Genomic DNA, 23,667 nt, shown 5'->3' with positions numbered 1-23,667 from the left:
GACCTTCTCTGGATGCCTGGAGGCAGATTCAGTTCTGGCATGTTATTGCATGATATATCCTGGTGTTTAAGTGACAGACTTAGTGAAAAACCCAAATAATAATGAAGTGTTTTATATTACAAAAAATAGTAATTGTGATAGTGCTGTTTTCCAGCAACAACAGCCATATGTTTTGACTGTTTTTCTTTTTCTAACCAAATGAAATGTGAAGGTTGTTTGACCAAATTACAGTTATCGTAGCTGAAAAATTACAAACCCAGTAATGGCCATTACTGCCCATAACCACTTTTACCATTTCCATTAAGAACCGATTAATTTTCAGCAAAATTTCTTTAACTCAGTAAATAGGAGAAGAAATTAGGTTACCAGTTCTGGAATAATAGCATTAAGTGCCATTTGTTAATGTATCAGCAAACTCAGTTAAAAAGAATAATCGTCATCTACTGCCCTGACACAGGACAGCCCATAAGAAGAAATGTTTCATCTAATACTATTCCAATTATGTAGAAGCCAGCTTGTTCCTGAAACTGAAAAAGCCTCCTGAACGTAGTGTGATGCTGATTGTATTAAATAGGCAAGCTTGCTTTTCTATCAAGCTGAGAAACTAACATTGGCTCTTATAAAGTGAAACAGTGGAAAGAGCTGTCATGTGTATGTGTATATATAGACCTATAGACCTCTATATGTATGTATGTATGCATGTACACACACACAACACACACAAGACATATGCAGTTACAATAAGCACATGTTGAAAGTGAATTAGTGTATCAGATAATTGATAGTGTAGATCCAGCAATGTTTGCCAGATGCCAGAGCCAGAATATCTGGCTACCATGCAAAGGTGTCCCTATTATTAGAACACATCCTGGAACACTGAGTTGTCATTCTTTTTTGTTCTTTTTTTCTTTTTTGTGTGTGCCTTCAAATCAGTTTTGATTCCTAGCAACTGCCTGGACAAGTCTCTGCAATTTTCTTGGCAAGATTTTGGAAGTGGTTTGCCCTTGCCTCCTTCCTAGGGCTGAGAGAGAGTGACTGGCCCAAGGTCACCCAGCTGGGTTTGTGCCTAAGGCAGGACTAGAACTCATGGTCTCCTGGTTTCTAGCCCAATACCTTTAACCACTACACCAAACTGTCTCTCTCTCATATTCATATTCATTCATGGCCATGGGAAAAAAAAGCATTCAGAATCAGCCTTCCTCAATCCTGTGCCTTCCAGCTGCTTTTAGTGCTGACCACCAGCCATGTGTGTGAGGCTAATGGAAATTGTGTTGATCAGCAAGTGGTTTTGTACAACAGAATGAACGTGTGTAAAGTCAGGAGAATTAATTTTGTACAAAGAATTCTTGAGGATGATGCTGATGTGAAAGAAATTAAACTCTATTTAGCAAATAACAAAGTGATCGGAAAGCCTGAATTATTAACATGTCTACAGCTTAGAACCTGAACTGGGCTTTCCTCCATTATTGGAGAAAGGGTAAATCAGGAGAGAGGCTAAGCAGAACAGAATAGGACAGAAAATCAAAGAAAAAGGAGGTGGAACTGATTTCTGCCCTAGGAGTCAATCTAACCATTATAAGGCAGGTTAGTAAGACCTGCAAAGTTAGGCAAGGAAAGAGGGGCAAAATGTAAAATCCCTGTACTAACTATCCCTATGTCTATGGCTTCCAGTGCTTGGTAAATATATAGATACAGAAAGCATGCAAGATTGAATTTCATCATTATTCTTTTTAACAGCTTCACAAGGTATTGAAACTGGTCTCTTACCAGTGGCTCAGGGAGTATGTCTGCTAGCATCTCTTCTGTGTTATTCAAATCAACAGGTCCCTTTTGCACATCTCACAGATAATGGTACTTGGCATCAATGTGCTTTCTCTAGCTTGGAATCAGAATGCAACTTTTGTTGTCCTTATGTAGACAGAAATAACTGTGCTCTTGACTTATCTATCCCAAGTCTAATATTAGTTTTTGCTGCAGATGTGTATTCTGCTTTTGCAGATGAGAGGGCAACAGCTGACTATGAGTCTAGCGGGCAATTCCTCCATGACTGAATACATGCCCATGGATGAATTTTCTGTCCTCTCTTATTGTCAGCCCTATCTACATCCAGCTGTCTTGCAGTGTTACAAATAAATTTTAAAAATGTAAAGTGAATGCCTTGAGCCCTTTAAAACTGAAAAAACCTCAAAACAGAAATTAAAAAAAAATTCAGCCCACCATTCTAGTAACGTCTCAATGTCACCAGCCATGACTCTTACAGCTGCAACACAAGGGAGAAAAACGTAGTGCAGCTCCAGGCTGAAAAAGGTTGCTTAGCTTTGTAGTCAAACGATGTCCTATCAGTTAAATGTCATTTCCTCATACTAGTATTCTACTCTATTAAAAGTTGCCTTTGGAGTACATACTTTTTTCTTTCCTGATTATGTGTTTGAGCCTCCCAACAAATTTTAGCTAGGGCATGTGCATTTCTATACCACAGAGCTACAAAAATAGATGAGCTGGGGGCCTGGACAGTGCCAAGCCAGGGAAAGATGGGGACAGAAAAAAAGTGAAGGAAGACTGATAAGGAGCAGAGTCTGGGGGGAAGCAAGGCATATTTGATCAAGGCAATTAGCCATGCAAATCCTGCTCTTTTTCTACATGTGTTGCAATGTCACACACGCACCCAAAAGGGGCAGAGCTTGAGGTGTGATGCTGCCACCCTATTTCTGTCACTCTGACACCCTGCTCCCTGCCCCCCTTGCTGATACTGCTGCTGCTGACAACTAAAGCAGTGGAGAGCCTGTGGCTGCTGACGCTGATCAGGGGGAAAATACATCTGAGGCCCAAAGAGAGGTAGAACTATACACTCTGATGTAAAGGAATGTAGACGAGTGAGGAAGGATGTTGATTCATACTGAATACCTCCAATAACATAATGGTATTGAACATAATGGTTTGCAAAGTATTATTGTACAATGGGTCCTTCTCATAAGATTATGAGGAGTTCACTCACATCTGATAATGACTCTGAATTTCTCAAAAATTGGAGATGCAGCCCATGGAAATCTGAGATGCAGCCTGTGCAAATTAGCACACTCATTGATACCTCCCTAGACATCTACCTGGCTCCAGAATCTCTCTCTTTAATCTATAAAACGTGTTTCATTGGAAAAGCTGACATGTTGCAGAGCGTTATCCTCTAGTGCCATTGTTTTTCCAGAATATCTTGGTAGGGAGGGAGATGCTGGCCACTACTTTATTCTGAAGCATGCCTTACCCAGAAACAAGAAAAAGGCAGAGGTCCAGCTACTGTGATTCAAGAGAAAGTTAGGGGGCAAAAGGGAGCAGGTGTTTTGCCTGTGCTGTGCACCATACAGTATGTTTCCGAGTTTTTTTTTATTTGCATGTGTGAGTGCATGTTAATATTTCTGTTCTTGTGTGGCATGTGTTGTGGTTTACAATGTGACATTCATATTTTGAGGTTTGAGGTTTGGTTGAGTTTTTTGAAGCTGGCAGAGGTGTACTTCACTGACAAATGATCTTGCTAGTTGCATGTATTTCTTTGAATATCATCAGTTTGTTTTCTTCAGAACAACTATTACACTGTACTTTAAGAGGAGAAAAAGAAAGGAATTAATTTTGGGAGCAAAGACTTAGTTTGATGCTAAGTTTGTATTCTGTGCAATGAGGGTTAGAATAGATTAAAATGTTAATTATTGGTTCACAGTCATGAATTTGTAATTTGTCACTTACAGTAGATTACACTCTGCCTTGTACTCAAGTTCTTGGATATTATTATTATTATTATTATTATTATTATTATTATTATTATTATTATTATTATTGCCTTATCAGTTTTCATTTAAAAGAATTAGAGGGATGGGACTGGGCACACATCATAACCACCTTTCACAACAACTTGTCAACATTTTAAATGTGCCCAGAAAGATTCAGAAAATGTTAAATACAAGATATTCAAGAATAATCCTCTCTCTTTCTTTAGGTCAGATGCTGCGTACCCGATCTATAATTATGGAAGCCCAAGGAGAAGGAAGGCCCTGCCCAGCTGAGCTCACTCAATTCCGAAACTGTGTTGCAAAGCCCTGCTATAGCTGGGTTCATGGAGAATGGTCCCCGTGCAAAGTTGAGGTACTTGAAGTTTGTAAAACCTCTCCTTAGAATAACAGGTAAAAAATGAACTAGATTGCAATCCGCATCTAGGAGGCAATTTGATCCTGGTTTTAAAAGTTAAGAGGGCAGTATTAGTTTAATATTATTGAAAATTCTGTCGAAGTATGGAAAAGTCATCATAAATACAACTGAAGCAGCTGACTAAAAACTAATTTTAACAACTAACAAAGGTCAAAGGATTGTACATCTGTAATAGCATTCCAAGGAGTGTCATAGATAGGTTTTGCATCAGCATGCAGAGATCAAAGCATGATTTAATTTCAGAGAACTCTGCTACCAAGGAAATTGACTTTTGCACTAAGAACACCATGTAGCCTCTGCCAATACATTGAAAGGCCTTGAAACAGTATAGTTTAAAGCTGTAGCCTGAACTGCTGAGTCCTACTTTTTTCCTTGAAGTGATTACCTCTTTCCTAATAGTCTGAAAATGTAAACGCTGATGTGAATTGTGAAGCATCAAACAGCCGTACTTTTGCTTTGTCAGCATGGATGGCCCGTATGGCCTCCCTTTTTTCACACTGCATTTGGCATGCCTCGATTTGCCTTATACATCATTCTACCCTTCCCCATTTATCTTTTAGATCATTCTTCATCCAAAACATTTGATCCAGAATCTAGCACTAGTTTTAAAGTGATCTGGATTTCCACACTCAATTATTTCAGGGTAGGGAGAAGATGGGATCTGCTTAGCATTAATCATGTCAGACTAATTAGGCCATATCCAGGAAGACATGCAAAAGAGAGGAAGATGTAAAATATTTTAAAGGGACATGTTTGTTGAGACCCAAAACACCTTTTCTTCTACATTTACATTATTAGCAGAACAGACAATATACACAGTAAGGCCTTTAGTCCTTCTGGATCCATATCCATCCCTCCTACCAGCCTGGATTTTATACCTTTCTTGGATTCTGATTATTTACTGTATTTTATAATAACTGTTTTATGAGATGTTAATGTTTATATTTCACACTTGATTTTATTGTAAACTGCCCAGAGTTCCTCTTTTGGGGGAGATGGGCGGTGGCTAAATTTGATTAATAAAATAATAAATAAATATCTTCAAAAGTTCATTACTACATGTGGTTCAAGAGTGATAAGACAAAATCTGCCCTTTTCCTTGCCCCCACCCAAAAAAGAACTCTTTGAGAGACTGATCCTTTAACAACATTGCAGAATACTTATCAACTGCAAGGGACTGAACACAAACATTGGCATAGGAAAGACCGCTTTTATATTTTTTACCGTTCTAGAACACTGCAAGAAGCATTGCCTGATTTACAAACACTTTGCATTGTTTCTAGGATAAATATACAGCATACAAAGTGTAATTACTTATACAGCAAGTTGTTTTGGTAACCTCTTTTTTTTCTCTCTCTCTCTCTCTGTTAGGGTGGACAATGTGGGGATGGAATCCAAGTACGAAACCTCCTATGTGTGGCACATGATGGGACTTTATCATCAGCATTTAAACAAGTAGAGAGTACACTCTGTGAAGAGCTCCCACCTAAAGAGAATTTGCTTCAGCTTACATGTTCTGTCCCTTGTCCAGGTAAACTCTGAGAAGGACCATATTTTGTCCTTTTGGTGATACATAGGTATGGCCTACCACACACATTGTTTGTTTGTTTAATTTTTAGCCTTTATTATTTTTATAAATAACTCAAGGCAGCGAACATACCAAATACTCCTTCCTCCTCCTATTTTCCCCACAACAACCACCCTGTGAGGTGAGTTGGGCTGAGAGTGTGTGACTGGCCCAAGGTCACCCAGCTGGCTTTCATGCCTAAAGCGGGACTAGAACTCCCAGTCTTCTGGTTTCTAGCCCATTGCCTTAAGCACTAGACCAAACTGGCTTTCTTACTGTTTTTTGCAACAAAAAAGAAAAACAAAACATTGAAAATTGTTTTAATTTAACAAAATTGAAAAGCATGTTAACAAACGATTGGGAAGTTTTAACATAATAAAAAAAAGCAATTCCCCACCACCACCACCACCACCAACACACATACTACATTTTCATATATCACCTCATTGTATCCTTCAGCTGCCACAAAAAAAAAAAAATTAAGTCTATGCCTCCACACCAAACATTTCCCACTGCTGCTCTAAAATTAAAGCTATTGTTTTCAAAGCAGTCCCAAAAGGGTGTTTTTAGGAATGCTGAGCTGCAGAGGTAGGGAGGTTCTGGCCCTTCAAATGATGCTGCACTACAATTCACAGCATCTCTCACCATTGGCAAGGCTGGTTGTTGTTAGGAGGTCTGCCAACATCTTATACTGGGTACCTTGAACTGAGCAGGAATTGGATTGAGTCAAGTAAATGAGTAGGATCACACTTAATGTCTTCTGGGAGCATTTCAGGTTGTAGACAAGGGAAAATCACAAAGTGGATGTGTCCATAGTGTGCACATGGGTGGGACCAGGGTTTTCTAGGTTTTTCAGGGAGGTGATGGTCAGCAATTGTGGGATTCTTTGTGATTCTAACTTTCAGCTAGTTCTAGAATTTATGCTTCTGTTTGTGTGTGTGTGTGTGTGTGAATTTCCCACATCAGAAAGACAGGAAACCATGTCACCACTTTTGAGCTATTTTCTCACCAACGTTCTGCCACACAGTCTGGGGTTGCTCCAAAAAAGGATTCCAGGATGTATAAGATTGTCCCTTGGGTTGGATGACCTGTAGGTCCCTTCTGATGTTATAGTTGAAGAAAATATGGAGACATCCGATAGCAAAATCATGCCTTCCTCCTTTCTTCATTTTTGTGCGTACAGGTGACTGTCACCTCACAGAGTGGTCAGAGTGGAGCTCTTGTGAATTAACTTGTATAGATGGCAGGAGCTTTGAGAGTATGGGTCGTCAGTCTCGGTCAAGAACATTTATAATTCAGTCCTTTGAAAATCAAGAAAGCTGCCCTGAACAAGAATTGGAGACCAGGCCTTGCTCAGGTATGGAATACTGTAAATCACAGTTCCTATTATCTCACAAAAGAGCTTGCTTCTAAATTGTTTTCTTGTCATTTCTGTAGTTTATTGTAATTTTTCTGAACTCTTCCTGCCCCATCAAAAGATGCTTATTAAGAAAATATTTAAAAAGGCAAGCAGAGACTGGGTAACTGTTTGCAGTACTTAGAAATGAGGAAAAAATGAGGCATAAACAGACAACTACAGAAAGTAAATCTCCAGAACAGCAAACCCTAAATCTTTGGATTTCTCCTGCTTGCAGGTTTTGATATGCTGTTAATAGTTTTCTTTTGAATTTAGTTAAGAATGTTTAGTGCTGCTGAAAAGAAAAAAAACAGCATATATTTCAAGTAAATACAAACTGTTGCCTTGTTTGGATTATAGGAGGAAAATGCTATGATTATGTATGGAAAACAAGCCTTTGGCAAGATAATGAACGCACAGTATGGTGCCAACGTTCTGATAGGTTGAATGTGACAGGTAAGTATGCTTACTAATGTTGTCATCATGGTCATCACTACCACCATCACCACCATCTCCATTGCCATTTTTATACTAGTTCCAATGCATATAAAAACCAATATTGCAATTCAAAACATATAAAACTCCCAGCAATTAAAATATTTTAATATTTAGAACATGAGAAAGCTGGGAACAGGAACCACAGGTCTAAATTAAAATACTCAGCACTATAACAAGGAAGATCTGAATAAAGAGGTAAGTTTGTAAGTGGTATGTAAATGTAGCACTATTGGTGCCTCCTGAATACCAGTGGGAAGAGCATTCCAAGGAGTAGGAGCTGTGATAAGTATAATCATCTGCGCCTCCTTTGGTAATCTTAGCATTGGATCCAAGAACCTTCCCAAAGTGCAAACTTCTGTGTGTGTGTGTGTTTAAGAAAATCCATGCCATCTAGAACAGGCAAACAATACCTGGAATTATCTAGCTATGTATTATGGATGTTCTCCATTTCAGTCTCAGTTTGTTGTCTTTTAGGACCTGGGTTATAAAGTCTGGATGACCATTAGTTAGCAGGGAAGAGATAAGAAAAACTGTAAATGCTTGCTGCCATCCAATCTTCCCTCTCTGCCTGACATGCTGTGTGCAGGACAAATTGTTTTGTGCAGCTTTTCCCAAAAGAAGTACAAATTTGTGCACCACAATACAAGTAAATTGCAAATAACATGCAATAGCATTGCATTAAAATTCTTCAAGTATAGAAACTAGAAAGTATAATAATATGTCACATACACACCTGCAGATAATAATATAAACTCCCTAGTCACTGATAATTGATAATTGCAATCAATATTTTGTAAGCATTTAAAATTGTTTCTTTTTTCTTTTTGGAGTTTGATATTGTAATGAAAGAAAAAAGAATTTATACAAAGGAATTAATCCAGAAAGTATTTAGATAGCCCTTTCTCTTTCATTTATTTCCCATTCTTTCCTTCTTCTGAACTTATTTAAACTTAAATTATTATCAATTTTAACATTGACTTTTTTATAGGATTAACAATGATCATGACCTTGGGTGGCCCAAACTCAACAAATACTAATTGGAAGGAGGCAGGCCAAGGAGGTCTTTCAGGAGCCACTTCTCAATATAGAGTGGGGCAGTGGCACAGTTCCATAGGTCCAGGAGGCTGTGAGGTTCCACCCTTTCTCTAACTGGCCCAATCCAGAGCAATTCAGCTCCAAGAACCACCTGTCTATTGTCCTGGGCAAAAAGCCCCTTCTCCAGGAAATCCTAGTCTGCACTGCATTTAAGCTGAGGCTTTCCGAGGTGGTGAGCATCTGGAGGACTCCTCAAGAGCCCATTTTATGGTGTATTATTTATTATCTTGGGAGAATTTAATGTTGTTGTTGCTCAACTTTTTACTGTACACATGGGTTTGATGGATAGTCTGTATATACACACACGTGCACACCTTACTGGGAACATAGGTCATCTGACTTTTTATTTTTTTTTAATTGTATGTATTTTAGGCTGCTCCATTTGCAAATTACTCTGAGGGGCATCCATTCCAGCCTCTGTAAACTGGATTAAAAACAATACAGTAAAGAAAACAAACCAACCAACAAAGCAATATCATGCAACCTACATACAGTCCGAGGAACTTTCAGTACCAGTGGGAACAAGATCACAATATTCTAGCCCCAAAGCCTGTTGGAATAATCATGTTTTAATGGCCTTCCTAAAAAGCAGGAGGGGAGGGGAAGGGAGGGGATTTCTGAAAGAATGTTGTTCCAGAGAAGGGGGAGCAATGATTGAGAAGACTTACTTCCATGTTCTCTAAGATGGTATTCCCAAAGCAAAGGGACTTGGAGGAAGTCCATTTTATGTGATCTTTTGGGATGGGCATATACTTGGGGAGAGGGCGGCACCACTGATACCCAAATGCTAAGCCACGAATATGCTATCTGGACCAGATATACTAGCTTTGCATTCATCCAACCAATAATTGTAAACAGATTCTTATTCAGGACATATATGGCCTCACCTGATTCATATGTTACTGATGACACTTCCCTCCAGAATTCCTAATAATCACTGTATCAGGTAATATAGTTGTTATAGAGCACTGGAGACAAAGTACTACCCTCTAGCACTCAACATAAAATAGCCAGTCAGCACCATATTCTGGGAAAGTCTCTACAAGTTGGAGTAAACCTGCTGTAAAACAATGCCTCCTATCCTGAGGCTTTGTCGCCAATCCAGGAGAATATCATGGTCAATGGTATCAAAATCATTTAAATACAAAGCTGTGTTAACAGTCACAGAGCAGTCTGCCAGCTGCAGAGGACCATGGATGAAGCAGATTATCTGGACCCATTTCAGTCAGGATTCAGGATGGGCTATAGCACCAAGACAGCATTGGTCACACTTTCAGATGACTCCTGGAGGACTTGGGATGGGGGTGGTATGCCCATCCTGATCCTCCTGGGTTTCTCAGGCTTTTGATTCCATTGACTGTGATTTCCTGCTGTGCTGGCTCCTGGGGTTGGGGAGGGGCAGTGTTTGAAGTGGTTCTTCTCCTTCCACTGTGGCCAGTACCAGTTGGTGTTATGGGGAGAGTTCCAGCCCATGGCTCCTGTATGTGAGGTGCTTCAGGGCATGGGGTCTCTCTCCTCTCCTATTTAACATCTGCATGAAGCCAATGGGTGAGGTCACTGGGCAGCATGGGGTTCAGTATCATCAGTATGCTGATGATACCCAATTATATATTTCTACCCCATGCTGAGGAAGTGTTCAGGTGCTGGCTCAGTGCCTGGAGGCTGTAAAGGCCTGGCTGGGGAGAAACCAGCTGCAACTCAACCCTAGCAAGACAAAGTGGTTGTGGGTCTTTGACCCCTTGGGGTCAGGGGAGCTGACATCTTTGACTCTGGGTGGAATGACTCTCTCCCAAACAGAATTGGTGCACATATTGGGGATCCTCCTGGACTTATGGCTCATGCTGGAAGAGCAGGTGGCAGCTATGGCCATGGCAGCCTTTGTACAAATTCATTTTCTATGCCAGTTGTGCCCATTCCTGCACTAGGAGGCCTTGCTCAGAGTCACTCATGCCTTAGACACTTTCCAATTGGATTACTACAATGCGCTCTACACGGGGCTGTCCTTGAAGACCAGCCAGAAGCTGCAACTGATCCAGAATGCAGCAGGGGGTGCACTTCTGTGTGCCCCATAGTTCTGCGTGCCCCATCTTATACTGCTATTGTGTGAGCTGCACTGGATCCCAGTTGCTTTCAGGGTGCAATTCAAGGTGCTGGTTATCACCTTTAAAGCCCAGCATGCCACAGGGCCAGGTTATTTTCAGGACCACCTCTCTCTGGGGGTGTCTGCTTGTCCCACTAGATCAGATAGGGTGAGTGTGTTCCCAGTCCCTTCCCTTAAATGTCATCTGATGGGACCTCAGAGGTGCTCCTTCTCTGTAGCTACCCCAGCCTTTTGGAATAGCCTCCCATCTGAGATTCAAAGGGTCCCTACTCTTTCAGTCTTCCAGAAGGCAGTGAAGACCTGGCTCTTCTTCCTAGCATTGGGCTAGGATAGGATTGAGTCAAGGGTCATTAGTCTGGTTTATATGGTACCTGGTGGGAAAGATTTGTTCTGTTTTTATCTTGTTGTTTTTATTGGTTGTTGTGAGCTGCTTAGGATCGCTATGTGAGATAGCCAGCCATACAGATAATTTAAATTTTAATAAATAAATGTTTCTACTCTTCTGCCATTTATTGGGGCGCAAGGCCAATTCTGCCTCCAAACCAGTTTCAATCCACATTAAAAAAAAAAAAAGTTGAGATAATTGATACCTTCTAGGAACATCTGCAGCTTCAAAGCCAGCAACCTTTCAAGTACTTGCTTCAAGTATGAATATAGGTAGCTGGCTTCTAATACTTGGCAGATGGCTTTATGTTTACATAACCCTTCCCTTTTTCCTCAAAAAAAATCTTGATCTTGTTTACAATTATATTCTGAAATCTAGAAAATGTTTGTAGTGATGTCTGGAAGAACTCAAATATTCACTTAATGAAATGTCCTTCTTCCAGTTGCCCACCAGATTTTATCTCTTCTTTAAGAAAATATTAGCTTTATTATTTTCTTCAGGGATTTATTAATATTGTTTTCTTCAGGGATTCTTAAAGCACCAGACAGTGGTGGTGATATTTTTCTTTTGGTTTTGTTCATTTTTGTTGCTATTGCTTTTATAGTATCGGTGTGATTTTCTTTCTAGCTACTTTATAAACTCATGTTAAACGAAAAAGGAATATAAATATTTTAAATAAACTTAAGAGTTCAGCAGCAAGCAGGAATATATGCACATAATCATCAGGACACACAGCAATCAACCTGTACAATGAAGAATAGTGTGTGGCACATGCAGAGAGCAAATACATGGCCAAAAGTTTCCTTCAAAGTGAATAGCTCCAGCTGACTTCTCTCCATTATGCTATTGTGACTCTACATTATATAAATAGTGTACACAATTTTATCTGAGCTTATTTCAAATAATGCTGGAAACAGAATTAAAGAAGCTTGATGAACAGGAATGATTGTCAAGACCAGAATGAGAAGTCATAGAGACAAGCAGGAATATTTGATTCTCCGTTTTATCGTAGTTTATATCACTGATCCTTTCACGTTTTAAAGCTCCAGGGAGTGGCGGTAGGCAGGATTACTGCTGAAGTCCCATAGAGCTGATTCATACTGATCAGTAACCAAAACCACATGGAAGTGCTGGTAGACTCATTTGTTCATATGCTCGCATGGTTCGTTGCTTTCAGTTGTATGTCATACACACAGGTGTTGCAATATGTGCAGTCCCCTTTGATAGATATTTTTGAGGTTCTTATTTTAAAGACTGGTTTGGTGGTTCTTCTGATTTTTAACAGGAGCCAAGAACTCTATTGAGCCACGATGAATGTCTGTCTCCAAAAGTGGGACTTGCTTATTGAAAAATGTAGCTTTGACAACCAAAAAAGCATGTTTCCCCCCCATGTGAAATGTTCCTCTCTGAGAAATTAAAAAAAACCCATTGAGTTTGTGTACTAAGAACTGCACAGTAACTACATTGCTCATTACAGAGGACAATAAAATAATGTGAAAGAGCAAAGGAGGAGTGCTCAAATATCTAGTTTGTAAGTGAGTAGGGCCCAGCATAGCTGGGGAGAATTTATTTATGGAACTTTAATGAGAGACTGTCATGTATTTTGGGGGCTCTGTTTGCAATTCTTCAGCAAGAGAATAGTGAAAAAAAGATTGCATTGTTTTATTTCTCAGTTATGTTATATGTTTAACAGGATTGAAAAACAAGCCACCAAGATATAAATATAATATAAATCTATTATAAATATCTTGTCCATCATTTTTTCAATAAGAATGGAGATAGAGATAGAACTTACAGGAATGGCATGAATCCATAGCTGGGACAATTACTTTCCTACTGAAGCAGTCCATCCTGATGGGATTAAATATTTATTGAATTTAACTTACTCTTTTGTTGTTACTGGGGGCATTTTTTTCATAATTCCTCCAAATTAGGGGGTCCTAATGTGCTATGGCTGGAGAAAAGATAACATAATATTACTGTCACCATTGCTTTATACCAGTTGACTATTGATGTGATTTTGCACTAGACATTTGTACTGGAAATTTCTGGAATGGTTGGAAAGAGAATATTTATGTAGAGAGCTTTAGGGCAGGTCAAGCAAGATTAAGTAAAGGTAAAGGTTTCCCTTGACGTAAAGTCCAGTCAAATCCGACTCTAGGGGGCGGTGCTCATCTCCGTTTCTAAGCCTTGGAGCCGGCGTTGTCGTAGACACTTCCGGGTCATGTGGCCAGCATGACGACTCGGAACGCCGTTACCTTCCCGCCGAAGCGGTACCTATTGATCTACTCACATTTTGCATGTTTTCGAACTGCTAGGTGAGCAGGAGCTGGGATTAACAACAGGAGCTCACCCCGCCGCGCGGTTTCGAACCGCCGACCTTCCGATCGACAGCTCAGCGGTTTAACCCGCAGCGCCACCGTGTCCCTATCAAGCAAGATTAGCCAATACTTAATTTTAGGTCAACTGGTAGGAAGGTATAGTATGTTACACCTTCTAAAGGGGCGCTTTATGCAACCTTCATAGACGGTTTGACCTAATTTCCAGAGTCCCCACTGATAAATATTTGGTGATACTTATTCAGCAATCATATGATAACACATACAGTATGTTAGATGTAACCAGCAGTGACAATGTCACGAGATGTCCCCACCAAGGAGGAGTAAACTCCTCCTAAGGAACTGTATGTTCCTTAAATGTCTCTGAATTGAGATAATCATCCCCACAAAGTTAGCCAAAAATCTGTCACCTACTGTACTGTCTGCAGAAGATATCTTTATCTCTGCCCTTCATGGGATTGGGAAAAGCTTTAGAAGCACATACTGCCTCATGGGATACTGCAAATAGGTGGCAAATGGGAATTTAATTGAACAAGTAAGTGTTTGGGTGTTGTCTTTGAAAGTACAATGATTTGGAAAGCACAGGCCAAATTGTCTGCTGAAAAAACTCAAAAGCTTAGATCCAATCATACTTTTTTTTAGCCAAGAGGTATTTTTTAGGTCCCAGAGGCCCTAAAGATCTTTGAAGGGGAAAAAAAAAAGTACTTCAGTTGTATGGGACACAAATACTGTATGTACTCATTGGAAATTTGCAGTGCTGGAGCTAATCCAATCTAAATTTTTGGATCTGTTTTACTGTATGTGTGTTTGGTATAAGGCATGATGCTTAGAATTGGAGTTTATAACAGCTGAGCCTGGTTTGAATATGCATTTTTAACCAACAGCTAATGTTATATTTATTTCAACCAGCACACTCTGTGCTGATCTTAAAATAATACTGCCACCTCTCTTATTTGTTCTCCTGATAGTATAATATCTTAGACTTGGGGAAAGTACATATTATATTCTGTCTCCAGTTCAAGTTGATTATAGACAATTAAAACTTTATTTAACAGTAATGTTCTATAAACAGATAATATACAATAGAATATGGCCAATTATTTCTCTCTAAAGAGGTGTATCAACAAAACTCCTTCTTTATGCTTTGTTGCAGACTGAATAAATCAAGGACAGCAAAGAGATACAGAAAATTCTAATAATGCTTTTGATGTCAAGTGGTGGTCATCCAGATTTTTTCAGTCCAAATATCGTAGCCCTACCTCTTTCTCTAAGTGCCCTTAGCTTTCTAGCTGCTTTCCTTGCAAGAAACTGGTCTATTAGCCCTTTACTGTTCTCAGATTCTAACATAGTAACAAATACCTTTTTCTCACAGGGTTCATCAAGAATAACTATGCCAATTTCTTATCTCTAACATTATAGTGCTGAAGCGTGGCAAAGAGCTTTACACTGGATCAGTTTAATGCCCTGCCCCTCATCCTTGTTTTTAGGCAAATATTAAAATGTTGCTTATTTATTATGAGTTTACCCTTGAGAAAGGAGTGGTGGAAATGGTAAGAGAAGTCCTTCAACATCACCTCTTTTATAGGGTGTCCCAGTCTTACCTGCGATTGCCTTTTCAATCTCAGTAGGGAGACTGAATTGTATACGTTGGATCTTTTATCTGATCAACCTATGGGCATTTCTAAGCAGAATGACAAGGTCTGTGCTTGCTCCATATGCCATCTAGTGGAAGGGGGGTGAGTCTTTGTAAACTTGGGATGTTTTAGTTTTTAATTCTACCCCCCCTCCAACCACCCCCCAAAATTTCTCATATGTATATATGAATAAATTCTATCTGCTGCTCAAGTGCCCAAAATAAATTTATTGTTATGCTACACATCTTTTTCCACAAATTCCTTTTGTTGACATGCATAAAAAAGTTGCTTCAAGGTAATTTCCTATGTTATACACTAAAAAAAATAAACCATACTCTTTTTTCCAGAACAAATTGGATAGTTTCTGAATTAATCAAAGTCAAGCTTTTGTCTATTTTATAATTATATTTTTATTATTTTATGCTTTGAAATGCCTATTTGTCATATTCATATTTCATCTATTTATATAAATTGTAGAATATTAGTTGTATACCTTAAAAATACAAAGAGAATCCAAGTGGGAAGCATAGACTTTTCACAGCGCATAATGGATGCTAAAACTTGCACTGCCAGCACGTCTTGGGAATGATGTAAATGCACCGTTTTCAAAAGCAGTGTTGGAGTTGATTTCTCTTGACAATTGTTCTTTCAGGGGGCTGCTCTATTCAGTTACAGCCAGCTACAACCAGGCATTGCAACCCAGCCTGCAGAAAACCCTTCTCATACTGTACACAGGTAATTCAGACAGTGTATTTTACGTCACTGGCAGTCTTTGACTGCCAACAGATTATTTTAGAAAGTAAAACAAAGCAAAATCAAAAACTTCCCAACAGACCAGAGACATAATTGAGCATGCACAGGACACCACCTAGAGGGGGAACCCATTCAGTTAATTGAATATATAGCCTTACAGATGAAAAGGGGATATGTGAAGCAAATATATATGTAGGTATTTGCAAGCAAATGTTTGCTTCTTTTCACAGAAATTCAGTTTGGGACAGACTCATATACGACAGATTGTAAATAGAGAAATCAGGCTGTGAACAAAAGGAACACATCCCTGTGAGAATATTCACATCCAGTGAGATCAGGAGCTTCATCCCCTCCCATGTGGAAGATGGCCATTTGTGTTCTTTGAGTCATCTGGGATTTCTTTGCTACACTGAAATAAAACAACAGGCCTCCTGCAAATCTTCTCTGCCTTTTAATTCTGAGTGTAATGGTCCTGAGTTGCTTCCTCAGGCAACGTAAGCAAAGGAAAGGGAAGGCAGATGACTCGGTGACAATTCACCTTAGAACTTTCAGTCCACTGGGTTCCCACCCTGCCCCATTTCTTTATTTTTGGAGGAGGGTTTTGTGTCCACACCTGTTCCTATATTTTGTGAGGCAGGGGTGTGGTAAAATTACACCTGTCCTCTGATAGCTGCTACAATTGATTGGTTTCCTATATAATTACATAACCACCTTGAAAAGTTAACAGTTGGACAATGGCTGCTGCCATCAGTCTTCATGGAGGTGAAGCTGTGTCGTCTCTGTTGGTCTGGAACTTTTCCAGTTCCATGTGAGAGGACATATACGTGAAGGATGCTTTCTCACATAATCCATCCATAAAGGAACTCCTTCCATGGAGGTTTTCCAGGTGGGGATATGACAACACCCTCCAACATAAAATAGGCTCAAAAACTCCCAGATAAAATGTGAAGAGAAAAAAAATCTCAAGCATCCAAAGAACTTGGTAGAAAAACAGAAGTATTTTTACAGGAGAACACTTCTGAGAATTTGCAAGAGTTATTTTAGAACAGAATTAAATTGAGCAGACTTTTTGTGTGCATTATCTGGTCTGATTTCATGCTAAGGGCAAATCCATGCAGCCTCCCTGTCCGAGCAAGAAGACCATCAGTTAACATTTCCAAACACACATCCACATGCCTTTGCCTATATCTCAGTGTCCTTCTGCAACTGAGGACAACTGAAGGTGTTACACTCTGAAAGTGGTGTTTTCCCTAATATCTCACATCAAGACATTATGTGGAAACAGTGTAGGATATGCTGATGAGCATTGGGGCTTCTCTGAAATAACATGTTGTTCTTTTTATACTGTTAATTGTCCAGAGTTGTGAATTTGAGATGGGCAGCCATATAAATTGAAATAATAAATCAATACTAATCAATAAATTAGTATCTTGTAGAAACTCAGAAACTCTGCTTTTCCTTTGAAATATATACAATCTTACTGTCATATTTTAAATAATTAAATTTTGATATATAATGCAATGCAAATCTATATGTGTCTACTCTAAAGTAAATAGACATCAGGTCAAGCTGGTCACAAGTCCATATGCATAGAATGGCAGCCTTAAATAAACAACATCTTATTTAACAGGGAAAACATTTTACTGGCCACTCTCATTGCTGCAGGGCTTTGAGCTGGTATTCTTTCTGTGAGATAGATGTTTGTGTTCAGTGTTTCTGCTGCAACATATTTATCCAGGCTCAGTAAAAGAAGGAACAGGCACTCAATTGTTCTATTATGCTTAGTATTAATCAGAAAGCTTTGAACAGTATTGGCAATCTATTGTAAGTCCTTGGCATAGGTTGGGCTTTCAGTTATGATAATAGAAGCACCCGGCATTAGGTTAACTGGGGTGCATCAAGCAGCCCTCCAGCAGAAACATTTTCTGGGGGAGGAACTGATTTCTGAATTGCATATATCCTTGTTATCTAGAGTGGCATCTGTGGTTGTGAGAGAGGCTACACTGAAATAATGAGATCAAATGGCTTCCTGGATTACTGCATGAAGATTCCTGGTTTAGAAGATAAGAAAGCTGATGTTAAAACAAATGCTGCAAAACATAAACCTATCAATTCCAAAATGCATGACATTTTCAAAGGATGGTCAATTCAGCCTTTTAACCCAGGTAAAAATAACAAATTGTTGCATGATGGTTACTCTCTCTCTCTCCCAGCCTCTCTTAATTTGAAAAGTAAGCTTCACGCTCAGTGAATCACATAACCAGAAACTAAACTAGAGAATATACAAACTCTCATTTGTCATATAATCACATGAATATAATTAGCGTACAATTTTGCAAAAACGTTATTCTACAGAATGACCTAGGATTTCATTTTACAATGCTGCAGCTAATGATATTTTCTTCACTCTTAAATTATTTAATCAGAAATACATGTATCATTGCTATGGGAAACTATTGTACAAGAAGGAGAGGAAAAAAAATAAGGGTCAGTTTAAAAAATGAGACTTTCTACATACGCATGATCTGGGTTCAAACAGTGTAATTTTACAGTAGCTTGTAATCATACTGGATTACATTCCATCACATATTTGAATCCTGCAGTTGCAGGATACCTGCTGTTCAGTATATTCTCCTTTATTAATAATGGTTTCAAGAACTATAAATGCAGAAGGAGGTTGCTTACCTGCTGCTCTGCACACGAAGCTGACCATTCTCTTCAGGTGAGACCATCACAGTGGGAATTGATATGGTGATCACCAGGAGGGTTCTGTGGAGCATTCTTTATGTCCTTCCCTTAACAGTTAGTTTGTTGATTTAGATTATACCCTGCCTTTTCCTCATGAACTTAAAGGGAGCACTCACTTCTCCCATTTTTCCCTACAGCAACAGCCCCTTGAGATAGGTTGGGCTGAGAGAGAATGACTGGCTCAAAGTCACCCAGGGATCTTCCATGGCTGAAGGTGGAGTTGAACCTGGGTCTCCTTGTTCATAGAACACCTTAACCTGTACATCCTGCTGGCTCTCGTAGTTGATGTGTGGCTGCTTTGATGGCATGTTACTTGAACCCATAGACTGAAATTCACAGACCCTCTTTGGCAGCCATTTGCGAGAGCACCTTCACCATGCTCTCAAGATTCTAAGGAGTCCATTGGCTGAAAAATAGCGCATGCCCTACCCTGCCATTGTGATTTCTCTCTAAACAATAGCAGGCATCTGGCAGTGGTTTGTAGCAAATTCTGTGCATGATCTGTAAGCAGAAATATTGTAAAAAGTAACCTTGGATGATGAACTGCTTTGCTTCTAACTGACTGGTTGCTTAATTGATTACATGCATAGGAAATAGGGGTTCAGAAAAAGATGTGTGTGTGTTTGTGTATAAACAAACAAACAAACAAACAAACTCAAACTCTTCAGTCATCTGGTACCTAAACACATCCAGGGACTCTCTGCTCAATCCCAAGATACCTGGAGGATACCATATTAGATGAGGACAGGATCAGTGTGAGAGGAACATACACAGCTACACACACAAGAGCTATCTTCAAGAGGCAGGAACTCTGAGCACAGATTACAGCCATACATATTAGTATTTTTCAGGATATCTCGCTCTAGGAAATGCAATCCCATTTTTGAAGGAACTAATTAAAAGGTATTTTACTCCACAAAACTATAAACAATGTACCGAAATGTGCACAAGGCTATATTCAACCCCCCCGCCTCTTTTTTTCATGAGCTGGAACTTGCCTGGTAGCTCTGTGGTTTAGTGTGATTCGTGGGTTATTTATTTCCATAGAGGTTGGTATCGCTCCTATATGAGTTTTGTCGGCCCTTCAAGGTAGGCAAGGTCAGGAAATAATGAAGGGTTTGCTATTTTAAACTGACAGAAAATAAGTAAAACGTACAGCTTGCACCAGCTTATTATTTTTTTCCCCTTTCTCAGATGGAAAACTTAAAATCTGGGTTTATGGAGTATCAGTTGCCGGGTTTCTCATTATAGTTTTCCTAATTTTCACCTCATATCTTCTTTGGTATGTATTCTGTGTTTGCTTCTGTCACTGTTAATTCTGTTTCTAGATGTTGGATTTAGATTCAGTCATTTGGAAAAAATTAGAATGACTGAAATTCATTTACATCGAAGTTACAAATAGCTTTCCAAGATTAAAATTCTGAGGATCCTTTATATTATGTGTAATTAGAAAGCTAAGTATCACTTGAAACCTTTTCATCTGTTCCTATTATTTAAAGGTTTAGTTTAGCCTATCATCCTGAAAGTATGTTCCAATCCTTTTATTTAGGTGGAGATACAGAAAATAATATTCATAATAATATTCAAGAATATTCAAGAGATGACAGGATGTGCAGCTAGAGTTTTATTCAGTGCTGACACCATACTAGTTCCTATCGATGAAAAGACTGCCTGAGTTTTTCATCTTAGCAGTAGTTGGTCTCTTCTGCTGTAGGAGCTATTATGAAATGGCGTGGGGAAATGTGTTTGTGGAAGACTAGAGAATGTTTGGATGTATTGTATGATGCTCTAATAATAATAAATACCAACATAATGTTGAGCCACATTTATTTTCACTATTATATACCGTAGCTAATCTTTGCTTATTCTAATTTACGTTTTAAATCTTGATTTAAGTGAGAAATAAGCCTTCTACATAAAATTTGGGTTCTCAAATACACATACAGGTCAGCTTTTTAGACTGCAACCATACTGCTGAGCTTATCCTTCAGCAACAAATTGTGCTGAATAAAAGGCTGGGCCAAGAACTATATTCTTGATTCAGGGAAGCTGAAATCCCACTTAATCAAATATCCCAAGAGCTAAGAACTATGAGGAAGATAAGATAGGTGTATCATGATTTTATGGTGGTGGGTAAGGCTAATTTTTCTGAGGTTTTTTTTTAATGGTGTGTCACAGGTTGGTTTGATACCCAAGGGTTGCTTACTCAGACTCACCAAGACGTTCCCAATGAGACACTGCACACAAAGACCTTTTGTTCTCCCCTTTTCTGTTGGGGGTTATTTTACTTAGAAAACTACTAGTTACAGTATAAAAGTGCTCTCTCTACCCAGGTGACCAACTAATACCATTTCCAACTAACCTATATTTCTATCACCATTACTACTGTAAACTATGTCTATTCTAACTCATGCATGTAGGTTTCTAAGCTCTGACTGTCTCTATACTACTCTATTACCATAACTATTAAACACTACTACTATCTCCAGGATACAATGCTCCTTTAAAAGGACAAAGTCTCAAACGCTCCTGGCGTTTCTACAAACGTTTACTGCTGCACTCTCCCTCGCTTTCTCCTGTCATCTGCTACCACCCCACCCCAGCTGTTCCAAACCCAGGGCTTTTTAACAATCTCCCTGCCATCCTGCCGCTGAGGTGATTTAGGAGTAAAAGGGAGGAATGCAGCCCCAGCTGCCTGCAATCAGGGTACAGCCCATCCTCCCACATGGTGGTTGAGAGAGGGATGCTGTTTTAGGGGCTTTAAGACTGTCCAAAGGCTTATGGCTTTTTGTTGGCAAAAAAATTTCTGTTTTGCCAGAAAATGGTAGGAACTGTCACTTATTTTCAGGGATTTGTCATTGAATTACACAGCATAGTCCTCAAGGGCTTCTACAAAAAGAAAAAAAAGTGGGGCTTTTATGTTTTTCAAGTAACCCATAATTCTGTGGTTTCTAGAGCTGTCTGTTTTTCCTGTATACAGCCTATGTGGGGGGAAAATTAAAATAACTTCACCTTAACATTCCAGTTTTGAAAATGGCAAAGCCCAGTTAAAAGTAAGTGCTATCAATTTCGGTACTAAAAGATATAACCAAGCTTCCCATAGAAATCAGTAGGGCTTAACTTTGCTTGGGTTGGACCCCAAATAAAGGATTCAAATTCACCTTTTTGTTTCCTAAAAAAATGAATGTTTTCTTCCCTTTCAGCAAAAAACCAAAACAGCCACAACTTACTCCTCCACCACAGAAGTGTCTGGCTTTAGCCTACGATGGAGATGTTGATATGTAAGATGGAGACAACCCAAATGTAGACATCAACTGCCTTAACTGCTGTCCCGCCTGCCTCTTTTGATATGAATTCAAACTGATGAGTTTGGGTTTTGTGTTTGTTCTTTGGAAGAATCTGACATCTGACATGATTGGGCAGAATATAACTTCCAAACTTAACCAGTTTTACCTTTTGGCATATCTGAAACATGGTATGTCTTTATGGCACTTCCCCAGAGGGGATCTCAGAATTACATCTCTTCCTTTTTAATCATAGGAATAAGGACAAATGAAAAATTCTACAGTCTTCTACTGGTTTTTATTTTTGAAAGCATGACAATCCTGTGGGGAGATAAAATTACATTTACTATAAAGGACAAACTAGACACTGAGTCATTATGCACTATATTAGTGCAAAGTTTCTTTCTTTTTCACCACTTTCAACAATGAGTTTTCTAGAGCTTATATTTGAGTTACATTTGAAACTATAAAACTATCTGGAGTTCCCCTGATTTCCAAACTGACTTTCTTAGATCACAAAACAATCTGATTTCCCTTCTGCCAAAGGAGACAATAATAAGCAAGAAATTTTGCAGCATATAATCCAGGCAATTTTCTACTTGTGAGAAAGTCTTTCTTCCTTCCTTGGTGGACAAACGTATTATTGACTAAGGAAGTGATAAGAGTGTTATTTTAAATTGGCATCAAGCCATATAGGTACATTTTAACCATTGAAAACTTTAATTCAGTCAGTTAAGACACATTCTGCTTTTGTAATTTAAATTTTATTATCTGCAATTATTTATGATGTTTTATAAAAGTTTGTTCTCTGATCTTATTTATTACACACCCACAGATACACAAACAAGCTGTTTGTACAAAATCTTGCTTTTTAAAAAAGTTTACAAGTCTACATTCGGAACATCTTGAAGAAGATAAGTATATGTAAGAGTATATGTTGCAAGTACGAAAGTGCCATCTTGTGGTATTGACATGTATTTATACATAAATAAAAAAACTAAAGGGTGTGGGGATGTTGTTCCAAATGCACTGCAATGTCTGTTATTAAAAAGGATTTTGCGTTTGGTCCACGGAGATCATAGCCTAATCAAACTATAATTACAAGCAAACTATGAGAAAGGGAGATTCAAAATGGATTCCTGAAGTAATTACACATTATAAATTCATTAAGGAAATCCCAACATGTTTCAAGCTGAAAGTATTGTTCATTAGACACACATTGTTTCTGAATAAAAATATATCAGATCTCCCCAAGCAGCTCCATTTCCTTCATTGAGTGTATCAGCAGTTAAAGTAACCAAATACTGTATCTAAGCAGCTAAGGCCAAATCATGGAATGTCCATTTTACAATCAGATAAAAATACTTCTTTTCCAAATGACTCAGGCCTTAGGGGGAAAGTCTCACTTAGCCCAAAGAACTAAACAAAAGATGCAAACAACTATATAAAGCATTGTCCCAAAAGGAAGAGTTAACACTACTGTATGGGAATGGAAGGGGGTGCCTTCTATTTGGCTGTTCACACAGGAAGGGTGTGTTAAGACCATTTGCAACCTGCCCCCCAGAAGGTAAATAGTAATTGAAAGATTGCCCTCCTTTCACTTTTCAGAGTTTAAATCTGGTACCACAGTGACTGCTCTGATGGGGAGAATGGCATACCTAATTTAAGCTTTA

The 23,667-nt window shown here is 38.9% G+C and overlaps 1 protein-coding gene across 1 annotated transcript in view; it reads left to right on the top strand.

Annotated features, from left to right (window-relative positions):
* The window catches only part of THSD7B (thrombospondin type 1 domain containing 7B), a 456,317-nt gene extending 433,078 nt beyond the window's left edge, over positions 1-23,239 (top strand). Inside the window, exons 20-27 of the mRNA XM_063318405.1 lie at positions 3,986-4,131; positions 5,566-5,725; positions 6,945-7,118; positions 7,518-7,613; positions 15,862-15,944; positions 17,935-18,127; positions 19,905-19,992; positions 21,914-23,239. Of these exons, the coding sequence (XP_063174475.1) occupies positions 3,986-4,131; positions 5,566-5,725; positions 6,945-7,118; positions 7,518-7,613; positions 15,862-15,944; positions 17,935-18,127; positions 19,905-19,992; positions 21,914-21,995 (1,022 nt within the window). The 3' untranslated portion in view covers positions 21,996-23,239. The remainder of the gene's footprint in view (positions 1-3,985; positions 4,132-5,565; positions 5,726-6,944; positions 7,119-7,517; positions 7,614-15,861; positions 15,945-17,934; positions 18,128-19,904; positions 19,993-21,913) is intronic.
* The last annotated feature ends 428 nt before the right edge of the window (positions 23,240-23,667 follow it).

Source organism: Candoia aspera, chromosome 1 (assembly GCF_035149785.1).
Source record: "Candoia aspera isolate rCanAsp1 chromosome 1, rCanAsp1.hap2, whole genome shotgun sequence".
Lineage (NCBI taxonomy): Eukaryota > Metazoa > Chordata > Lepidosauria > Squamata > Boidae > Candoia > Candoia aspera.
Note: the sequence above shows the minus strand (reverse complement) of the source record. Positions and strands in the feature narration are given on the sequence as shown.